Here is a 21991-nt window from a genome sequence, read left to right on the forward strand (position 1 = left end):
AAGAGCTATCCTCACTATTGACGATTCTCTGAAATGATCCATTTCTCGGCCCCTCATCCCAATGTCAGACTTTCTTACTTGTCTTTCCGTTCTCAGACATTTTCTTGCCGTCTCCCACGTCGTAGACAGGCACCACTGAAACGGTGTAGATGGTGTCGGGTGTGAGGCCCTTCAGGACTGTGTTGGTCCCAGCCACAGTCTCCTTACATTACACATACATAATACAATTATTAACGCCTGCCCACACCCAACTTAACAATAACTAATGATACAAATCACAAAATATGACAAGCAACTATATTCCGTCAAATAGGTACTCATACCCTTGAAAGTAACCACACTTTCTACAGTGTCAATTACCAGTCCTACCATGCTCTCAGCTCCACCGGCAGCAGGTACATAGATGACTTTGTACTCTTTGACTTTCCCCTCGGCCGCCTCCCATTTCACGTTCAATGTGACCATGGTGGGGTTGGTCACCTGCAGGTTCTTCACTCCACCAAGAGACTCTGGATACACCAACCAGGGATTCAATAATATAACTTCATACTGATTGATAATACTTATTAAAGTAATATCTTAAAGTGCTTAATAAATTATTATATTATCTTATGTTAACTTCTCTTATCTTATGGAGTTTGTATGAAGTTCAAATACAGCAGTAAAGAGTTATCCTCTCCATTGATGAAACTAATGTATTTTAAGGCCATTACTCAGTCCCTGAAACTTTATACTGATTGAACTTAGCATTGCAAGGAGTCTGTATGAAGTTTAAATACAGACTTAATGGAGAGGTATTCTCTGCATTGATGGTTATTTATGGATTTATTTCATAAATCAGCTTCTTAGAAGGCCATTATCAGTCCCTGAAAAGATCACTTAATAAGTGATCTTTAGAAGATCTTTAAAGATCTTTAGACTTAGATTGCAGACAGTCTTACTTGTCTTTCCATTTTCAGACTGTTTCTGTCCATCTCCCACTTCGTAGACCGGCACCAGTGAGACAGTGTAGAGGGTGTCTGGAAGGAGGCCTTTCAGAACAGTAGTGGTGGTAGTGGCAGCTACAGTCTCCTTTACATTACACAAAGACATCACACCTATAAACGTCTGCCTACTACCAACTCTGTTTGACTGAAGATAGTTGTTTGTCATATTTTGTGATTCATAAAACAAACAACTTCAAACAATACATGAATATGCTATTTCTCATTTAATTTTGAGATGTGAACTGTTGGAATATTTTTTTACACAGTCAGCCAACAGAAAGCTGAGAGACTTCCTGCCAGTCCTACCATGCTCTCAGCTCCACCGGCAGCAGGTACATAGATGACTTTGTATTCTTTCACTTTTCCCTCGGCTGCCTGCCATTTCACGTTCAGGGTGGTCATGGTGGGGTTGGTCACCTGCAGGTTCTTCACTCCACCAAGAGACTCTAGATACACCAACCAGGGATTCAATAATATAACTTCATACTGATTGATAGTACTTATTAAAGTAATATCTTAAAGTTCTAAATAAATTACTATATTATCTTATGTTACTTCTCTTATCTAATGGAGTTTGTATGATGTTCAAATACAGCAGTAAAGAGTTATCCTCTCCATTGATGAAACTAATGTCTTTTAAGAAGGCCATTACTCAGTCCCTGAAACTTTATACTGATTGAACTTAGCATTGCAAGGAGTCTGTATGAAGTTTAAATACAGACTTAATGGAGAGGTATCCTCTGCATTGATGGTTATTTATAGATTTATGGATTTATTTCATAAATCAGCTTCTTAGAAGGCCATTATCAGTCCCTGAAAAGATCACTTAATAAGTGATCTTTAGAAGATCTTTAAAGATCTTTAGACTTAGATTGCAGACAGTCTTACTTGTCTTTCCATTTTCAGACTGTTTCTGTCCATCTCCCACTTCGTAGACCGGCACCAGTGAGACAGTGTAGAGGGTGTCTGGAAGGAGGCCTTTCAGAACAGTAGTGGTGGTAGTGGCAGCTACAGTCTCCTTTACATTACACAAAGACATCACACCTATAAACGTCTGCCTACTACCAACTCTGTTTGACTGAAGATAGTTGTTTGTTATATTTTGTGATTCATAAAACAAACAACTTCAAACAATACATGAATATGCTATTTCTCATTTAATTTTGAGATGTGAACTGTTGGAATATTTTTTTACACAGTCAGCCAACAGAAAGCTGAGAGACTTCCTGCCAGTCCTACCATGCTCTCAGCTCCACCGGCAGCAGGTACATAGATGACTTTGTATTCTTTCACTTTTCCCTCGGCTGCCTGCCATTTCACGTTCAGGGTGGTCATGGTGGGGTTGGTCACCTGCAGGTTCTTCACTCCACCCAGAGGCTCTGGATTAAACCATAAAGTACTTTAATATGGTGTTTTAAACATTTTACTTTATATTGAGTGAACTGAAATCAAAATACTTCACAAAAGAGTTATCTGCTTCATTGAATGTACTCTAAAATTATACATCTATTAACACTTCTTATGGCTGGGGGCAGTATTGAGTAGCTTGGATGAATAAGGTGCCCAGAGTAAACTGCCTGCTACTCAGTCCCAGTTGCTAATATATGCATATTATTAGTATATTTGGATAGAAAACATTCTGAAGTTTCTAAAACTGTTTGAATGATGTCTGTGAGTATAACAATATGACGTTTTCGTCTTTTGAGCTTCTAGTCGTGAAATCTATGCAGCCTACTCAATCACTTTTTATAGCTACTGTTTATAGGCCTCCTGGGTCATATACAGCGTTCCTCATTGAGTTCCCTGAATTCCTATCGGACCTTGTAGTCATAGCAGATAATATTCTAAATTTGGTGACTTTAATATTCACATGGAAAAGTCCACAGACCCACTCCAAAAGGCTTTCGGAGCCATCATCAACTCAGTGGGTTTTGTCCAACATGTCTCTGGACCTACTCACTGTCACAGTCATACTCTGGACCTAATTTTGTCCTATGGAATAAATGTTGTGGATCTTAATGTTTTTCCTCATAATCCTGGACTATCGGACCACCATTTTATTATGTTTGCAATTGCAACAAATAATCTGCTCAGACCCCAACCAAGGAGCATCAAAAGTCATGATATAAATTCACAGACAACACAAAGATTCCTTGATGCCCTTCCAGACTCTATCTGTCTACCCAAGGACGTCAGAGGACAAAAACCAGTTAACCACCTAACTGAGGAACTCAATTTAACCTTGAGCAATACCCTAGATGCAGTTGCACCCCTAAAAACGAAAAAAAATTATCGTAAGAAACTAGCTCCCTGGTATACAGAAAATACCCGAGCTCTGAAGCAAGCTTCCAGAAAATTGGAACAGAAATGGCGCCACACCAAACTGGAAGTCTTCCGACTGGCTTGGAAGGACAGTACCGTGCAGTATCGAAGAGCCCTCACTGCTGCTCGATCCTCCAATTTTTCCAACTTAATTGAGGAAAATAAGAACAATCCAAAATGTATTTTTGATACTGTCGCAAAGCTAACTAAAAAGCATCATTCCCCAAGTGAGGATGGCTTTCACTTTAGCAGTAATAAATTAATGAACTTCTTTGAGGAAAAGATCATGATTATTAGAAAGCAAATTACGGACTCCTCTTTAAATCTGCGTATTCCTTCAAAGCTCAGTTGTCCTGAGTCTGCACAACTCTGCCAGGACCTAGGATCAAGAGAGACACTCAAGTGTTTTAGTACTATATCTCTTGACACAATGATGAAAATAATCATGGCCTCTAAACCTTCAAGCTGCATACTGGACCCTATTCCAACTAAACTAGTGAAAGAGCTGCTTCCTGTGCTTGGCCCTCCTATGTTGAACATAATAAACGTCTCTCTATCCACCGGATGTTTACCAAACTCACTAAAAGTGGCAGTAATAAAGCCTCTCTTGAAAAAGCCAAACCTTGACCCAGACAATATAAAAAACTATCGGCCTATATCGAATCTTCCATTCCTCTCAAAATTTTAAGAAAAGGCTGTTGCGCAGCAACTCACTGCCTTCCTGTAGACAAACAATGTGTACGAAATGCTTCAGTCTGGTTTTAGACCCCATCATAGCACTGAGACTGCACTTGTGATGGTGGTAAATTACTTTTTAATGGCATCAGAACGAGGCTCTGCATCTGTCCTCGTGCTCCTAGACCTTAGTGCTGCTTTTGATACCATCGATCACCACATTATCTTGGAGAGATTGGAAACCCAAATTGGTCTACACTGACAAGTTCTGGCCTGGTTTAGATCTTATCTGTCGGAAAGATATCAGTTTGTCTCTGTGAATGGTTTGTCCTCTGACAAATCAACTATAAATTTCGGTGTTCCTCAAGGTTCCGTTTTAGGACCACTATTGTTTTCACTATATATTTTACCTCTTGGGGATGTCATTCGAAAACATAATGTTAACTTTCAATGCTATGCGGATGACATAAAGCTGTACATTTCAATGAAACATGGTGAAGCCCCAAAATTGCCCTCGCTAGAAGCCTGTTTTTCAGACATAAGGAAGTGGATGGCTGCAAACTTTCTACCTTTAAACTCGGACAAAACAGAGATGCCCGTTCTAGGTCCCAAGAAACAAAGAGATCTTCTGTTGAATCTGCCAATTAATCTTAATGGTTGTACAGTTGTCTTAAATAAAACTGTGAAGGACCTCAGCGTTACTCTGGACCCTGGTCTCTCTTTTGACGAACATATCAAGACTGTTTAAAGGACAGCTTTTTTCCATCTACGTAACATTGCAAAAATCAGAAACTTTCTGCCCAAAAATGATGAAGAAAAATTAATCCATGCTTTTGTTACTTCTAGGTTGGACTACTGCAATGCTCTACTTTCCGGCTACCCAGATAAAGCACTAAATAAACTTAGTGCTAAATACGGCTGCTATAATCCTGACTAGAACCAAAAAATGTGATCATATTACTCCAGTGCTAGCCTCCCTACACTGGCTTCCTGTCAAGGCAAGGGCTGATTTCAAGGTTTTACTGCTAACCTACAAAGGATTACATGGGCTTGTTCTTACCTATCTCTCTGATTTGGTCCTGCCATACATACCTACACGTACGCTACGGTCACAAGACGCAGGCCTCCTACTTGTCCCTAGAATTTCTAACAGCTGGAGGCAGGGCTTTCTCCTATAGAGCTCCATTTTTATGGAATGATCTGCCTACCCATGTGAGAGACGCAAACTCTGTCTCAACCTTTAAGTCTTTACTGAAGACTCATCTCTTCAGTGGGTCATATGATTGAGTGTAGTCTGGCCCAGGAGTGTGAAGGTGAACGGAAAGGCTCTGGAGCAACGAACCACCCTTGCTGTCTCTGCCTGGCCGGTTCCCCTCTTTCCACTGGGATTCTCTGCCTCTAACCCTATTACAGGGGCTGAGTCACTGGCTTACTGGTGCTCTTTCATGCCGCCCCTTGGAGGGGTTCGTCACTTGAGTGGGTTGAGTCACTGATGTGATCTTCCTGTCTGGGTTGGCGCCCCCCCTTGGGTTGTGCCGTGGCGGAGATCTTTGTGGGCTATACTCGGCCTTGTCTCAGGATGGTAAGTTGGTGGTTGAAGATATCCCTTTAGTGGTGTGGGGGCTGTGCTTTGGCAAAGTGGGTGGGGTTATATCCTTCCTGTTTGGCCCTGTCCGGGGGTATAATCGGATGGGGCCACAGTGTCTCCTGACCCCTCCTGCCTCAGCTTCCAGTATTTATGCTGCAGTAGTTTATGTGTCGGCGGGCTAGGGTCAGTTTGTTATATCTGGAGTACTTCTCCTGTCTTATCTGGTGTCCTGTGTGAATTTAAGTATGCTCTCTCTAATTCTCTCTTTCTTTCTCTCTCTCGGAGGACCTGAGCCCTCAGGAATACCTGGCATGATGACTCCTTTCTGTCCCCAGTCCACCTGGCCGTGCTGCTGCTCCAGTTTTAACTGTTCTGCCTGCGGCTATGGAATCCTGACCTGTTCACCGGACGTGCTACCTGTCCCAGACCTATTATTTGACCGTGCTGGTCATTTATGAACATTTGAACATCTTGGCCATGTTCTGTTATAATCTCCACCCGGCACAGCCAGAAGAGGACTGGCCACCCCTCATAGCCTGGTTCCTCTCTAGGTTTCTTCCTAGGTTTTGGCTTTTCTAGGGAGTTTTTCCTAGCCAACGTGCTTCAACACCTGCATTGCTTGCTGTTTGGGGTTTTAGGCTGGGTTTCTGTACAGCACTTTGAGATATCAGCTGATGTACGAAGGGCTATATAAATAAATTTGATTTGATTTGATATGGCAGGCAAAACCCTGAGAAAAAATCCAACCAGGAAGTGGGAAATCTGAGGTTGGTATTTTTTCAACTCATTCCCTATTGAAGATACAGTGGGATATTGGTCATGTTGCACTTCCTAAGGCTTCCACTAGATATCAAACGTCTTCAGAAACTTGTTTGAGGCTTCTACTGTAAAGGAGGGGCTCATAAGGGCTCTTTGAGTCACTGGTCTGGAAGAGTGCCACAAGCTCGTGACGCTCGTTCATGTGATAGGTAGCTCGCGTTCCATTGCTTTTCTACAGACAAAGGCATTCACCGGTTGAAACATTATTGAAGATTTATGTTAAAAATATCCTAAAGATTGATTCTATACATTGTTTGACATGTTTCTACGGACTGTAACAGAACTTTTTGACATTTCGTCTGCTCCTAGTGAGTTTGGATTTGTTTACAAAACGCGCTAACAAAAGTAGCTATTTGGACATAAATGATGGACATTATCGAACAAATCAAACATTTATTGTGGAACTGGGATTTCTGGAAGTACATTCTGATGAAGATTATCAAAGGTAAGTGAATATTAATAATGTTATTTCTGACTTCTGTTGACTGCACAAATATGGTGGATATCTTTTTGGCTTGTTTGGTCTCTGAGCACCGTACTCAGATTATTGCATGGTTTGCTTTTTCTGTAAAGCTTTTTTGAAATCTGACACAGTGGTTGCATTAAGGAGAAGTGTATCTAAAGTTCCATGCATGATACTTGTATTTTCATCAACATTTATTATGAGAATTTCTGTAAATTGATGTGGCTCTCTGCAAAATCACCGGATGTTTTTGGAACTACTGAACATAATGCGTCAATGTATACTGAGATTTTTAAAAATATCAATATGAACTTTATCGAACAAAACATACATGTATTGTGTAACATGAAGTCCTATGAGTGTCATCTGATGAAGATCATCAAAGGTTAGTGATTCATTTTATCTCTATTTCTGATTTTTGTGACTCCTCTCTCTGGCTGGAAAAATGGCTGTGTTTTTCTGTGATTTGGCTCTGACCTAACATAATCGTTTGTGGTGCTTTCGCCGTAAAGCCTATTTGAAATCGGACACTGTGGTGGGATTAACAAGAAGTGTGAAATACTTCTATGTTTGAGGAATTCTAATTATGGGATTTCTGTTGTTTTGAATTTGGCGCCCTGCACTTTCACTGGCTGTTGTCATATCAATCCCATTAGCGGGATCTCAGCCCTAAGAAGTTGTTTAAGAGAATGTTGTAGGTGGTTTCTGGCCTTTTACAGGTCTGGTGGTTCCAGGTCCACTTACTGGTCTTTCCTTGGCCTGAGATGTCTTTGGCCTCTCCGCTGGGGTAGATAGCTGCCACGGTGACAGAGTAGGGAGTGTCAGGCGTCAGCTTCTGGAGGATTACACTGTTCTTCTTTCCTCCCACCTGGGTCTGTTTGGGGGACGACAACAAAGTCAGAGGCTTTTTTTTGTCTGTGAGAGGAGAAGTAAAGTGAGAACATCTCACATCGATGTTAAAACAATAATTTATTAGAACAGGGTGACAGATGGATGGCAAGCTATACTCTTTTAATGGTCAGGGCTGTCCTCTTTCTGAAGACGTGGATGTCGATTAAGGCAGCCCTCCTCACCTCTCTGATTCAGAGGGGTTGGGTTAAATGGGGAAGACACATTTCAGTTGAATTCATTGAGTTGTACAACTGACTAGGTATCCCCCTTCCCCTTTCCTCGGCTCAGAGACAAAAAGCCCTGAAGTTCATTAGCTCACCACTGGGAACAAACTGGTGAAATCAACATTTTTCAACGTAATTTGTCACTTTATTGTATTGTGGAATCTACATGGAAAATACATTTGCATTTGAAATTAGTAATCAAACTGTTGTTTTGAGGGTGATATTTCAACCACAGGATTATGTCATCATGGTAACCAATTTTCAACATTGACAAACCTTGTATAAAATATGTTGAATTTGTCACTTTGAAACAACATCAGATCTTCAACGTATAAGAAAAAAAACTAAAGACTGAGCAGTACCTCCTACTGGAGAATGTATCTACCTACAGCTACACTTCAGTATCCCATCCAGGGTTTTAAACCAAGCCCAGCCCTGCTTAGCTATGATATTTGTCACAGACTGTTTCCAATGTGCTATCTTGAGAATAACCATTGACAATTCTCAACATAATAGATTCACTGTTGCTATCAAAGTCATTTCCAAAGGGTAGATCTAACAGAGCAAATTAAATGTAATCATACTTTATCAATCCTGTATCATCAATGATGCTATTTTAGCCTACAGTATATAGCATTTGGACAGTCATCAACAGCTATTGTGTAAATTCAACCATGGATTCAACTAAAAATAGACAATACTGTACATACAGGACTAGGGTTTAAATCTTTGGTAAATTTAGTTTTAAAAAACATGTTGGATTCATGTCTCCATCTAAGAAAAACGAATCTAAATTATTAAAGAATTACTAAATTAAGTCAAACTGTATTTAAAGTGCATTTAAAGTTTGATTTGATTGAGTCCTACTAATTGAGTTCTCCTTCAAAATGGTTGCTAAAAAAAATGGAGATGTCATCAATGGCATCTAAACAATTAACTTCATTAAAAATGCAAAGCATTAACACATTATTAACATGATAACTTTGACGGTCCTAATAAAAAAATATATCTAACATTGTATTCCCATTGGAATTTGGTTATACTTTTAGATGGTTGAAAGCATAGTGATAAAACATTGAGTATTCAACAAACTATTGACTGTCTTTTTGAGTAGGTGAAAAGAGGTTGTAATCTCATTGATTAACATATCAACCAAATATTACCCAATTGGGGTGGTTGGGGCCAAGCAGAGTTCTTCTACACTGTCACAGGGAAGCCATCCAAACATGACCAATGTAAACTCCAAAGCTCTTACATCAATTTGGACTTTTACGAGGCTGTGGAGTACGAACACGGTTTCTCCCCGAGCCCAGGGAACTCTCTAACTCTCTCATCAGCCAATGCCTTTCCCCTCCTTTCAGTCTAGCAGAAACAAAAGCGGGGTTCCCCAAGGATGAATTATTTACCCATTTGTGTGAACAGAGTTGCTCATTCAAACACCTTATAAGAAAGAACAATTGCCTTTCTTTCACTACTGTGTTCATAAACTAGTAGTGTATAAAGGGAAGATTCATTGATCTTGAGGGACACTAGACATCATGGAAGAACAATTTCGTAATACTACAAGCCAATATTTTAAATGTATCCTGTCATTTAATGGGAACTACAGATGTAGGATCTTAATTTGAGCACTTTTTTGATGCTGAGAATTTTCCTGCACCGCAGGAAATGCAGATGAGCTTTGTGATTTCCATAAATTCACAGAAAACTCGCACTAACACACGGTTATATTAACAGTATTGCACTTTTCATTTAACCACATTTTTTTCTAGCTAATAGCCTAACCACCGTACAAGCAACATTATGGACTAAAAGGTTAAATAAGATTTAAAATAATCTTGCAGCGACAATACTGATCAAATTAAGATCCTACAACTGTACAGTAAGCAACATCTACCAATGGCATGAAACGTTATAGCCACGGAATGGACAACATACAATACATTTTCCATTGTATTCGCTTGTCTGACATATTAATTTAGCAGATCACCTAGACTACACATCCACTTTTTGTATTTCGACATCACTAAACCATTATATAAGAGACAGGTAGTGGTGGAAAAAGTACCCAATTGTCATACTTGAGTAAAAGTAAAGATACTTCCGAGAAATGACTCAGATAAAAGTGAAAGTAACACAGTAAAATCCTACTTGAGTACAAGTCTAAAAGTATTTGATATTTAAATATAATTAAGTATTAAAAGTAAATGTAATCGCAAACATTTACTTAAGTATCAAAAGTAAAAGTATAAATCATTTTAAATTCCTTATATTACGCAATACAGGCAGCAGCATGTTCTTGTTTTTGATTATTTAAGGATAGCCAGAGGCACTCCAACACTCAGACATCATTCACAAACAAAGCATTTGTGTTTAGTGAGTCCGCCAGATCAGAGGTACTGTAGTAGGGATGACCAGGGATGTTCATTTGATAAGTGCGTGAATTAGACAATTTTCCTGTTCTGCTAAGCATAAACAATTAAATAGTACTTTTGGGTATGTATGGAGTAAAAAGTACATTATTTTCTTTAGGAATGCAGTGAAGTAAAAGTACAAGTTTTCAAAAATATAAATTATAAAGTAAAGTACAGACACCCCCAAAAATGACTTAAGTAGCACTTTAAAGTATTTGTACTTAAGTACTTTATACCACTGGAGACAGGCACTTGAGGGTCCCACGTGTGAATGTCATGCCTGGCTTATATGGCTTATGTTAAATCAACACGTCTGCAGACCACAACATCCCGACAGCAGTATGTCTCCATACTGTTTTAAGTGGACAGCGATACTATAATATAATTCCAATGATGTGCTATGATGGGATTAGATAGACATGTAACAGCTCTGTCCGATGGTGTCATGTTGAAATCATAGTTTAGAGAACTGATACAATGTTTGGGGTACCCTGTCATAACTTCTCAGACACTTAAAACATTTTAAACTAACCAAATTATTTTCATATAAGCGCATCGTCAACCGAAAAACAAAAAAAAGTATTTCCTAACATTTTCCGTAGCAGGTCACAATTAAGTTATCAGTTAAGAATGTGGTCTTGGCTGCTAGATACAGACCTCCTTTAAGTACACAAACAGACTGGATAGGAGGACCATGTCATAATTCTAACGTCAAACTAACAATGTGGAGAAAGACAAAATAGCGGGGAGGACACCAATTGTACTTAAGCATTTCTAAATTGGTTTATTGTAATATGAAATCCCAAGAGGAAAGGGATTTCATATTACAATAAACCAATTTAGTGATGCTTAAGTATTTTTATGAGAACGGAATTAGCCATTTGACTTTAAAGGTTCAATGCAGACATTTTTATCTCAATATCAAATCCTTTCTGGGTAACAATTAAGTACCTTACTGTGATTGTTTTCAATTAAAATGGTAAAAAAAATTACAAAAATATCTTCTTAGCAAAAAGCTATTTCTCAAGCTAGAATTTTGCTATGATTGTCTGGGAGTGGTCTGAGTGGGGAGGGGAAAACTAAAAACTAGCTGTTATTGGCAGAGACTATTAATTCATTTACCACCTGGTGATTTCACCAGGCAGGCCAAAACTCCATCCCACCAGAACAGGCTGGCATATCATGCAGACTTTTCAAACTGCTCTTACACTAAAAGGCCATTATGTAAAAAACACAGGAAAATCAAGTTTTTTACTGCACTGGGAAGTACTTATGGTTTGATCATTGGGGTTAAACTAGCTCCGGCACGTTGGAGAAAACCTCACACAGATACTGACGCATCACACTGATAACAACTAACGTCACCACTCAGTTACAGACTAGAGAGCAAGAACCACTTCCTCTATATTATAGGTAAGTGAACTGAGAGATGTCATACCAAGAGGGCATAGGATTTAGAAGTTAGTTCTGGGTAGACACTACTTATCAGTTACTCACAATACACTCATAGTCATTGCAAAACAGTCTGGGAATTGTTAACAGATTACTGCTTTCAAGAAACTGCTGGAGGGTGTGTGTCGTACTTACCGAGAGAGCTTTTCCTCCAGCCACAGGTTGGAAAGAGATCTTGTAGTTCTGAACGGGGCCTGGGGCGTGGTCCCACTTCACTGTCAGAGTGACCGTGGTCGCATTGAACACCTGCAGGTTCTGCGGAGGTCCAGTGGGAGCTAGGAACACATTACAATCAATACACTGACCCAAGACAGTGGTGGTTTATATAAAATAGCTGCAGGGAACATTAGGCAGCCTTTACCAATCCACAATCACATGGTGGTCAGGAAGCTGGATGAAACGATGATGATGAGGATAGGGGGTGAGGTGATGAGAACACATGATTTGGTGATGAAGTACATGTAAACGACATGATGGAGAGTGAAGCAGCCAGTAAGGTTACTATACTATATGACACATGCATTTCCAATGATGGGGACATTGATGGGGAATGACATTGTGACATGATGATGATTGACATTAACGACACGAGGAATGACAATGTTATGACATGAAAAACGACATTCATTTAATGACACGAGGAATGATATTATGACAAATGGTTGACAATTAGGTGTCTGTTGTGGAACGTCCGGCCGCTGCCGGGTCAGTAGTCACACTTTTGCATTTGCAGCTCTTTCAAGGCACAGCAATGCACATGCAGATGTATTTTATAAAAGTGTGTTTTCCATCAACAACACTTGAATTATCATTCGCATTACCATTATAATCATAATCATGAACATTTCAATGATAATGTCCTTCTCCGTTTCAAATAACATACCAGCTGTAGTCATCTTTAACACTGGAAAAAGAGAACGTCATGAGAACAACAGGGAAAGAACAAGGTTATTTCAATACGCTGTGGACCACATCTGTGGTCTAAATGTAAAACATGAATGTTAACTGATAGGAGAATGAGAGAGGAGAAGAACAGAAGGGTGAACCTACATGTGCGCTGGCTGCCAATCAGGTCCTCGCTCTCTGACTCGTCTGGGTAGATGGCCGTGACGGTGACATCATACAGGGTGTCCGGGTCCAGGTTCTCCAGATAATGGGACGTTTCATCACTGTTCAGGATAGCCTGGAGAGATGGATGGTGAGAGAGAGGGGGAACAGGTAGAGTGGGACAGTGAGAGAGAGAGGGGTGGGCAGAACGAGATGGAGAAAGAGGGAGACGAAGAGAGAGGGAGACAAAGAGAGGGAAGAGATTGAGAGAGAGATAGAGAGAAAGAGAGAAAGAGAGAGATAGAGAAACAAATAAACAGAGACAGAAGGAGAGATAGAGAGACAGAGAGTGAGAGCGAGGGAGAGAGGGGGAGAGAGAGAGGGTGAGAGAGGGAGAGAGAGACAGAGAGAGAGAGAGAGAGAGAGACAGGGAGAGAGAGACAGAGAGAGGGAGAGGGAGACAGAGAGCGAGGGAGAGAGGGGGAGAGAGAGAGGGCGAGAGAGGGAGAGATAGAGACAGAGAGAGAGAGGAAGAGAGAGACAGAGAGGGAGGGAGACAAAGAGAGGGGGAGAGAGAGAGGGCGAGAGAGGGAGAGATAGAGACAGAGAGAGAGGGAGAGAGGGGGAGAGATAGAGAAAGAGAGAGAGGGTGAGATAGAGACAGAGAGAGAGAGAGAGAGAGAGAGAGAGGAGAGGGACAGAGAGAGAGGGAGACAGAGAGAGAGGGTGAGAGAGAGGGTGAGAAAGGGAGAGAGATAGAGACAGGGAGAGAAAGAGAGTATAAACAGACCTAGTCCACTTCATAGCAGTAAATAGACCAGAATCACCAAACACCATCGGCTGGAGTAGATCAACATACATATTGGAAGTTGTTCTCTCCCTTCTTGGTCCAGCCGATTCGGTAGAGGGCCACGTCAGGGGCCCCGTGTTCCCATGTGGCCCTGAACGAGGTCTGGGTCACCTCGGACAACTTCAGGTTCTGCGGGGCAGGAACAACATCTGTACACATGGACGGAGATGTGAGAGAGGGAGATTATTATGATTATTATGAGGAAGTCCTGAGAGATGAGGCAAGGCCATTTCGTTCGTCAGAGGGGCTGCGAACCATGTGAGGAACAGTTTAGCTGTGAGTCCATATTATAGATAAATGGCCAACAAACGGGTTTTGAGTGTGTGTGTGTGTGTGTGTGTGTGTGTGTGTGTGTGTGTGTGTGTGTGTGTGCTTGTGTGTGTGTGTGTGTGTGTGTGTGTGTGTGTGTGTGTGTGTGTGTGTGTGTGTGTCTGTGTGTATGGAAAACAACATTTCTTCAAATCATCTGGGATTAATGATGAACAAGGCCCCATGCAGTGAGCGATACCAGACTCGCACACAAACACACACACACACACACACACACACACACACACACACACACACACACACACACACACACACACACACACACACACACACACACACACTTACATACATACATACATACATACATACATACAGTCTCTGGGAACAGTGACTTGATGTTTGGGCTTCATCTAGAAAGACGAATGACTGAGGAACAGGCAAAATCCAAGGAAGGCCTGCAGACTCAACCCTCACCATCAAGATACACTCATATATCTAGTCTACAGTTCATCAGCCAAATGATAAATCACACAAACGGTTGTTTACCTGTAATGGCTTGTCCAAGCATTGGGTTTCCAACACCTGCGTCGTAAACTGGGGTGACAGCAACATCGTACTCAGATTGAGAGATGAGGTTGGCAAGAGGCAGGGATGTTATAACTCCATTGACTTCAACCTGGCAGAAAAGAGATAAACGGATAACGGTTTTAGGAACAACAAACAATTAACAATATTCTTTTTGCTGAAGAACTGGCATGAATTAGCACTACTACATTAACTATGATTTGTGGTATTACTATTGAATTTACAGCTAAATCTTGACAACTGTAGTATTTTGAACATTGATGTTAACCAATAAAACGTTGGGAATTGTTTTCTCCCCCTCCAAGTTTCCTTTTTATTTCTAAATGTCATCAGAGAATTTGAGAAAAGCCATATGAATAATATGCCGTGTCCTTAAAAAAAAGTATTGAGGCTATATTTGTAATTCCAGAGGATATTTGATGGTAGGAAAAACTCTTGAAGTCAAAAAGCTTCCAGCAGAAATGCTGAGAAATGTCTTACCTCAGTTTCCACTTCCAACTTCCAAGAAAAAAAATCAAGAAAAGGTATCCATAACAGAGATAGTTCTCCAATATCAACGCAGAGGAATAGACCTTAGAACACAAGTCCACAGAGAGAGGCTCCATGAGAGGATCTGGGTAGGGATCAGTGGAGGCTGCTGAGGGGAGGACGCTCATAATAATGTCTGGAACAGAGTGAATAGAGTGGCATCAAACACATGGAAACCATGTGTTTGATGTATTTGATACCATTCCACTAATTCCGCTCCAGCCAATAACATGAGCCCATCCTCCCCAATTAAGGTGCCACCAACCTCCTGTGGTGGAGATGTATTCAGTACTCCTGTGGTAGAGATGTATTCAGTACTCCTGTGGTGGAGATGTATCCAGTACTCCTGTGGTAGAGATGTATCCAGTACTCCTGTGGTAGAGATGTATCCAGTACTCCTGTGGTAGAGATGTATCCAGTATTCCTGTGGTGGAGATGTATCCAGTACTCCTGTGGTGGAGATGTATCCAGTACTCCTGTGGTGGAGATGTATCCAGTACTCCTGTGGTAGAGATGTATCCAGTACTCCTGTGGTGGAGATCTATTCAGTACTCCTGTGGTAGAGATGTATTCAGTACTCCTGTGGTAGAGATGTATCCAGTACTCCTGTGGTGGAGATGTATCCAGTACTCCTGTGGTGGAGATGTATCCAGTACTCCTGTGGTGGAGATGTATCCAGTACTCCTGTGGTGGAGATGTATCCAGTACTCCTGTGGTAGAGATGTATTCAGTACTCCTGTGGTGGAGATGTATTCAGTACTCCTGTGGTAGAGATGTATTCAGTACTCCTGTGGTAGAGATGTATCCAGTACTCCTGTGGTGGAGATGTATCCAGTACTCCTGTGGTGGAGATCTATTCAGTGCTCCTGTGGTGGAGATGTATCCAGTACTCCTGTGGTAGAGATGTATCCAGTATCCAGTATCTTTGAAGTGCTGGGGTACTGGGATGCTGGGGTGCTGGGATGCTGAGGTGCTGAGATGCTGGGATGCAGGGGTGCTGAAGTACTGGGGTACGGGGACACTGGGGTGCTGGGGTACTGGGGTGCTGAGGTACTGGGGTTCTGAGGTACTTGGGTGCTGGGGTTCTGAGGTACTGGGGTGCTGAGGTACTGGGATACTGGGGTGCTGAGGTACTGGGGTGCTGGTATGCTGATGTACTGGGGTGCTGAGGTACTGGGGTGCTGAGGTACTGGGATACTGGGGTGCTGAGGTACTGGGGTGCTGGTATGCTGATGTACTGGGGTGCTGAGGTACTGGGGTGCTGAGGTACTGGGATACTGGGGTGCTGAGGTACTGGGGTGCTGGGATGCTGAGGTACTGGGGTGCTGAGGTACTGGGGTGCTGAGGTACTGGGATACTAGGGTGCTGGGATGCTGAGGTACTGGGGTGCTGAGGTACTGGGATACTGGGGTGCTGGGATGCTGAGGTACTGGGATACTGGGGTGCTGAGGTACTGTGGTGCTGGGGTGCTGAGTTACTGGGATACTGGGGTGCTGAGGTACTGGGGTGCTGGGATGCTGAGGTACTGGGGTGCTGGGGTGCTGAGTTACTGGGATACTGGGATGCTGAGGTACTGGGGTGCTGGGGTGCTGAGTTACTGGGATACTGGGGTGCTGAGGTACTGGGGTGCTGAGTTACTGGGATACTGGGGTGCTGAGGTACTGGGGTGCTGGGGTGCTGAGGTACTGGGGTGCTGGGGTGCTGAGTTACTGGGAAACTGGGGTACTGAGGTACTGGGGTGCTGAGTTACTGGGATACTGGGGTGCTGAGGTACTGGGGTGCTGGGGTGCCAGTATGCTTCTTTCAGCATGTCGTTCTGGCCATGCCTGCCCATGGAGTCAAGATCGCAGTCTACTGAATGTGCAGCTAATATAACACCCTGTGACATCAATGACTTGTGACTTTCCCTTGATAAACTCTGTCCCCTATTTAGAGGACTTTGAGCGGTTCTGGACCATTTCCAACCAACATTTTTGTGTACAGGGCCCTCAGTGAACGGCGCAACATCAATTGTTGTGCACTTTGTGACAGCGCTGGTAGTCCCGCTTCGCATGCCGTTCTCCGCTCTCATCTGATATGCAGTATGTGAGCATAGGCAGCGACAAGTCACATTTTCTGGCCTATCCAGACAAAGGATCCAACTCTCCTGGTGATGAATCTTGCAGCTTCACTTACAATAATGCATATGAAACATATGAAAGTGAGTATCTCACTTTGATGTTCTCAGATAGATTTAGTGTTCTCAACATGAAAAAATTATGAATAATTTCATAGAATTTAAACAAGACCACTTTTCTTGGTCACAGCACCCCGTGCTTAAAGCTGAAGTTGTAATGAGTCAGCAGGGATTTGAATGGTGAATGGTGCTGGGCAGAAAATGCTCAGTCACCATGAAATGGTGGCAATTTTGTACACTCACTAAGTATGATCATATCTATTTATTATTTAAGAAAGGTTAAATATTAGATAAGTTGTTTATAATTTGATTGTTACTATATTTAGAAAGCATTTCAATTATTTCAAACCCTAATCCCCACTTTTGTTGAAAAGGAAATATATATTTTTATCATATTTGTACTGTGTACGTGAGCTTGTGTCCTCAAAAGTGACTACACCTCAAAAATGTATAACTATTTTTACTAGAAAGGTGAGATTTTAATATTTCTGGCGGTGTAAGCATTACTAGGTATTGTTTATGGCCCTCTCATGATAAATAATTACTTTTGGGTATGTCTATTTAGGCGTAAATCTACATTATAGCCCATATGGCTCTGGTCAAAAGTAGTGCACTCTGGAGGGAACTGGGTGCCATTTGGAACACACACAGAAGTAACAGAGTTCTTCACTAACACTTTCCCAATGATGTCAGTTTGTAAATGTTTGGTGTTAGATAGTGTCACCTCTTTGAGCTCTCCGTCATCTGGCTTGTAGGTGATGATGTACTTGAGGACTTTCCCCGGGGAGGCGTCCCATCTGAGCTTCATGGTGCTATGGGTGACAGCAGTGATATGCAGCTTACCCGATAGTGGCAAGGGTACTGGGGAAGAAGAATGACAGAGAAAGGGAAAGAGAGGGAGAAAGGAGAGTGTGAGAGGGGGGCAGGGGAATGAAAGTGAGTGGGTCTTATAACCATTGGTGTTGTGAGGGAAAACAGTTTTAGAGAGGGAGAGAAAGAGGGAGAGAAAGAGAGAGAGAATGAGAGAGTGACAGAGAGTGAGATAAAGAGAGAGAGAGAGCGAGAGACAGAGACAGAAAGAGAGGGGGAGTGTAGAGACATCCTCAACCACAGTTACCACCTAACTACTAGTGTAGACATCCTCAACCACAGTTACCACCTAACTACTAGTGTAGATACATCCTCAACCACAGTTACCACCTAACTACTAGTGTAGACATCCTCAACCACAGTTACCACCTAACTACTAGTGTAGACATCCTCAACCACAGTTACCACCTAACTACTAGTGTAGACATCCTCAACCACAGTTACCACCTAACTACTAGTGTGGAGACATCCTCAACCACAGTTATCACCTAACTACTAGTGTAGACATCCTCAACCACAATTACCACCTAACTACTAGTGTAGACATCCTCAACCACAGTTACCACCTAACTACTAGTGTAGAGCCATCCTCAACCACAGTTACCACCTAACTACTAGTGTAGAGACATCCTCAACCACAGTTACCACCTAACTACTAGTGTAGACATCCTCAACCACAGTTACCACCTAACTACTAGTGTAGAGACATCCTCAACCACAGTTACCACCTAACTACTAGGGTAGACATCCTCAACCACAGTTACCCCCTAACTACTAGTGTAGAGACATCCTCAACCACAGTTACCACCTAACTACTAGTGTAGACATCCTCAACCACAGTTACCACCTAACTACTAGTGTAGACATCCTCAACCACAGTTACCACCTAACTACTAGTGTAGAGACATCCTCAACCACAGTTACCACCTAACTACTAGTGTAGACATCCTCAACCACAGTTACCACCTAACTACTAGTGTAGACATCCTCAACCACAGTTACCACCTAACTACTAGTGTAGAGACATCCTCAACCACAGTTACCACCTAACTACTAGTGTAGACATCCTCAACCACAATTACCACCTAACTACTAGTGTAGAGCCATCCTCAACCACAGTTACCACCTAACTACTAGTGTAGAGACATCCTCAACCACAGTTACCACCTAACTACTAGTGTAGACATCCTCAACCACAGTTACCACCTAACTACTAGTGTAGACATCCTCAACCACAGTTACCACCTAACTACTAGTGTAGACATCCTCAACCACAGTTACCACCTAACTACTAGTGTAGAGACATCCTCAACCACAGTTACCACCTAACTACTAGGGTAGACATCCTCAACCAAAGTTACCACCTAACTACTAGTGTAGACATCCTCAACCACAGTTACCACCTAACTACTAGGGTAGACATCCTCAACCACAGTTACCACCTAACTACTAGTGTAGACATCCTCAACCACAGTTACCACCTAACTACTAGTGTAGACATCCTCAACCACAGTTACCACCTAACTACTAGTGTAGACATCCTCAACCACAGTTACCACCTAACTACTAGTGTAGAGCCATCCTCAACCACAGTTAACACCTAACTACTAGGGTAGACATCATCAACCAAAGTTACCACCTAACTACTAGTGTAGACATCCTCAACCACAGTTACCACCTAACTACTAGGGTAGACATCCTCAACCACAGTTACCACCTAACTACTAGGGTAGACATCCTCAACCACAGTTACCACCTAACTACTAGTGTAGACATCCTCAACCACAGTTACCACCTAACTACTCGTGTAGACATCCTCAACCACAGTTACCACCTAACTACTAGGGTAGACATCCTCAACCACAGTTACCACCTAACTACTAGTGTAGAGACATCCTCAACCACAGTTACCACCTAACTACTAGTGTAGACATCCTCAACCACAGTTACCACCTAACTACTAGTCTACGGACCTCCACAACACAACCCAGCCACCCACATCACATCCAGCCTCTGTGTTTATGACAGAAGCATGATGATCCTACTCACAGTGCTTGTTTAAAATGACAAATAAAGGAAACCACAAGTGAACTAACACTACAGTGGTGGTGTCTAAGTTGCGGCCTACAAAACAATAACAATGCTTTATGACAGTGAGAAATATCTTATAACGTCCACCATAAAAATCTAAGCCCTGTGTACTTAACCATCATGTGGAATTATGTCAGTTTTCTTAAGACACTCTTAATGAAGCCAAGAAGGAGAGGATTATGGTTATTCTCCCCATAAGGAACCTAAACTTCTGCATTTTCCAATGGGAAACCCTATGGGAACTTGTTGTTGTTTAACACTTTACTGCCACCAATCAGACCCAATATATCCCTGGTTGTGTAAATGACCTTGTTTAATAGGCCTACAAGAGCAATATAAACAAGTTCCATCCCTGTCTAACCCATTTAAAACAGCTCAATGAGCATGGATTGGCAGGGGATGTTGTTTATTTCAGCATTGTGTACCGTAATGAAACAGATGCGCTCCCACAAGAGTGGAAGTCATCAGAGCTGCTATCTCCACATTAAAGTTTCCTTTTAACCATCTCTGTACCCCTGAGAGCAACCGAATAGCATCGTTGTGAAACTCATCTCAGTACACTTCCTGTCTATCACTGTAGCTCTTCTTACATAATTCGACATCCAAATAAGGATATTGGATTGGCTGAACCTGGACACCTTTATAGGAGGTGACTTCAAGGTTTACTCTGGGTAATTGGGATGAGGTTGTGTGAGGAAACTGACGAAGAGGAAGACAAACAGAAAGGAGAAGAGGAGAGGAGGCGAGGGAGCAGAACAGCTGCAACGCTTACAGGTGGTTTCAGTGCCCTTCAGCGGCTCTGCGCTGGTCTCTTCTCCAGTCACGGAGAAAACGTTGACCACGTACTCGGTCAGAGGTGTCAGCTTGGTCAGGACCACAGTGGTGACCGTCCCATCGACAATTATCTAAAGAGACAGAAAAGGGCATGGTCGTTACGCAGGAAACCCCAAGCTCAAAATCCAAGTACTTTAAACAGGAGGTAGACCAGAAGATAGACGGTGACCTCAAGTCACCCCTCTGTACTGCTGTCTGCCAAGGAGTTTCAAATTTGTCATGGGATAATATTGTAATTACAGCAGGTCCAAATAAAATGTTCTTAATACGGCACACGTTTAGGAAACTCAAAACAAAGCTGACATCTTCTAGAACACGTACTCTCGCTTCTATGTTTCAGAGGGATATCCAAAAGAAAGGACCACATATCAGCAAATTGAAAGCGAAATCTGATTTATTTGTGTGAATAAGTGTTTAGGGTTCCAATGCAAGCAATAAAGATGGAGAATGGTTGGAAGGCCAGGATTCTCATTCCAGCAGGAGGAGTTATGCAACAAGTCTAAACTAACTGGGTCTGGTCTAAGGTTTTTGTCCGGCCAAAACTGGACAACACTGGGCCAAGGTTGGGGCCTGGTGGAAAGTCTTTGGTCTTGCTTTCAGACAGGGCTCACTAGAACCACCCATACCCTGACCAGGGCCAATGAAAATACAATGCACGGAATAGACCCAGTCCTGTATTTATGAGGACATAAGTGACAGAAGGCTATAATAAGTGTAACTGAAAGCAGGTCTGCCTCAGCCACTGTAGTCCACTTCTCAATGCTGAGAAGAGCGCCAGATAACTTGAGCTTAATCTGAATGAATCAGATCCACAAGAAATGGATCGAAGATGGGAACTAGGTGGATTTAAGCAACATTTTTACACTGGATACACTTGATAACTGTGAAATCTCCAGCGAGGCTGCA

At 42.2% G+C, this 21991-nt stretch overlaps 1 protein-coding gene across 8 annotated transcripts in view; it reads right to left on the reverse strand.

Annotated features, from left to right (window-relative positions):
• The window catches only part of LOC110529470 (collagen alpha-1(XII) chain), a 102006-nt gene that overhangs the window by 38160 nt on the left and 41855 nt on the right, over positions 1–21991 (reverse strand). For 3 of the 8 annotated variants that reach the window (XM_036984854.1, XM_036984856.1, XM_036984861.1), the window contains 14 exons: positions 21024–21156; positions 18015–18151; positions 14548–14677; positions 13741–13880; positions 12885–13017; positions 12718–12738; positions 11970–12109; positions 7598–7727; positions 2226–2365; positions 1875–2004; positions 1293–1432; positions 942–1071; positions 370–509; positions 79–202 (listed from right to left, as the gene is read on the reverse strand). In XM_036984854.1, coding sequence (XP_036840749.1) covers positions 79–202; positions 370–509; positions 942–1071; positions 1293–1432; positions 1875–2004; positions 2226–2365; positions 7598–7727; positions 11970–12109; positions 12718–12738; positions 12885–13017; positions 13741–13880; positions 14548–14677; positions 18015–18151; positions 21024–21156 — 1768 coding nt within the window. The remainder of the gene's footprint in view (positions 1–78; positions 203–369; positions 510–941; positions 1072–1292; positions 1433–1874; positions 2005–2225; positions 2366–7597; positions 7728–11969; positions 12110–12717; positions 12739–12884; positions 13018–13740; positions 13881–14547; positions 14678–18014; positions 18152–21023; positions 21157–21991) is intronic. The other 5 variants (XM_036984855.1, XM_036984858.1, XM_036984857.1 and 2 more) reach the window with 5 other exon arrangements.

The sequence above is a fragment of the Oncorhynchus mykiss genome, chromosome 8 (genome assembly GCF_013265735.2).
Source record: "Oncorhynchus mykiss isolate Arlee chromosome 8, USDA_OmykA_1.1, whole genome shotgun sequence".
NCBI classification, from domain to species: domain Eukaryota; kingdom Metazoa; phylum Chordata; class Actinopteri; order Salmoniformes; family Salmonidae; genus Oncorhynchus; species Oncorhynchus mykiss.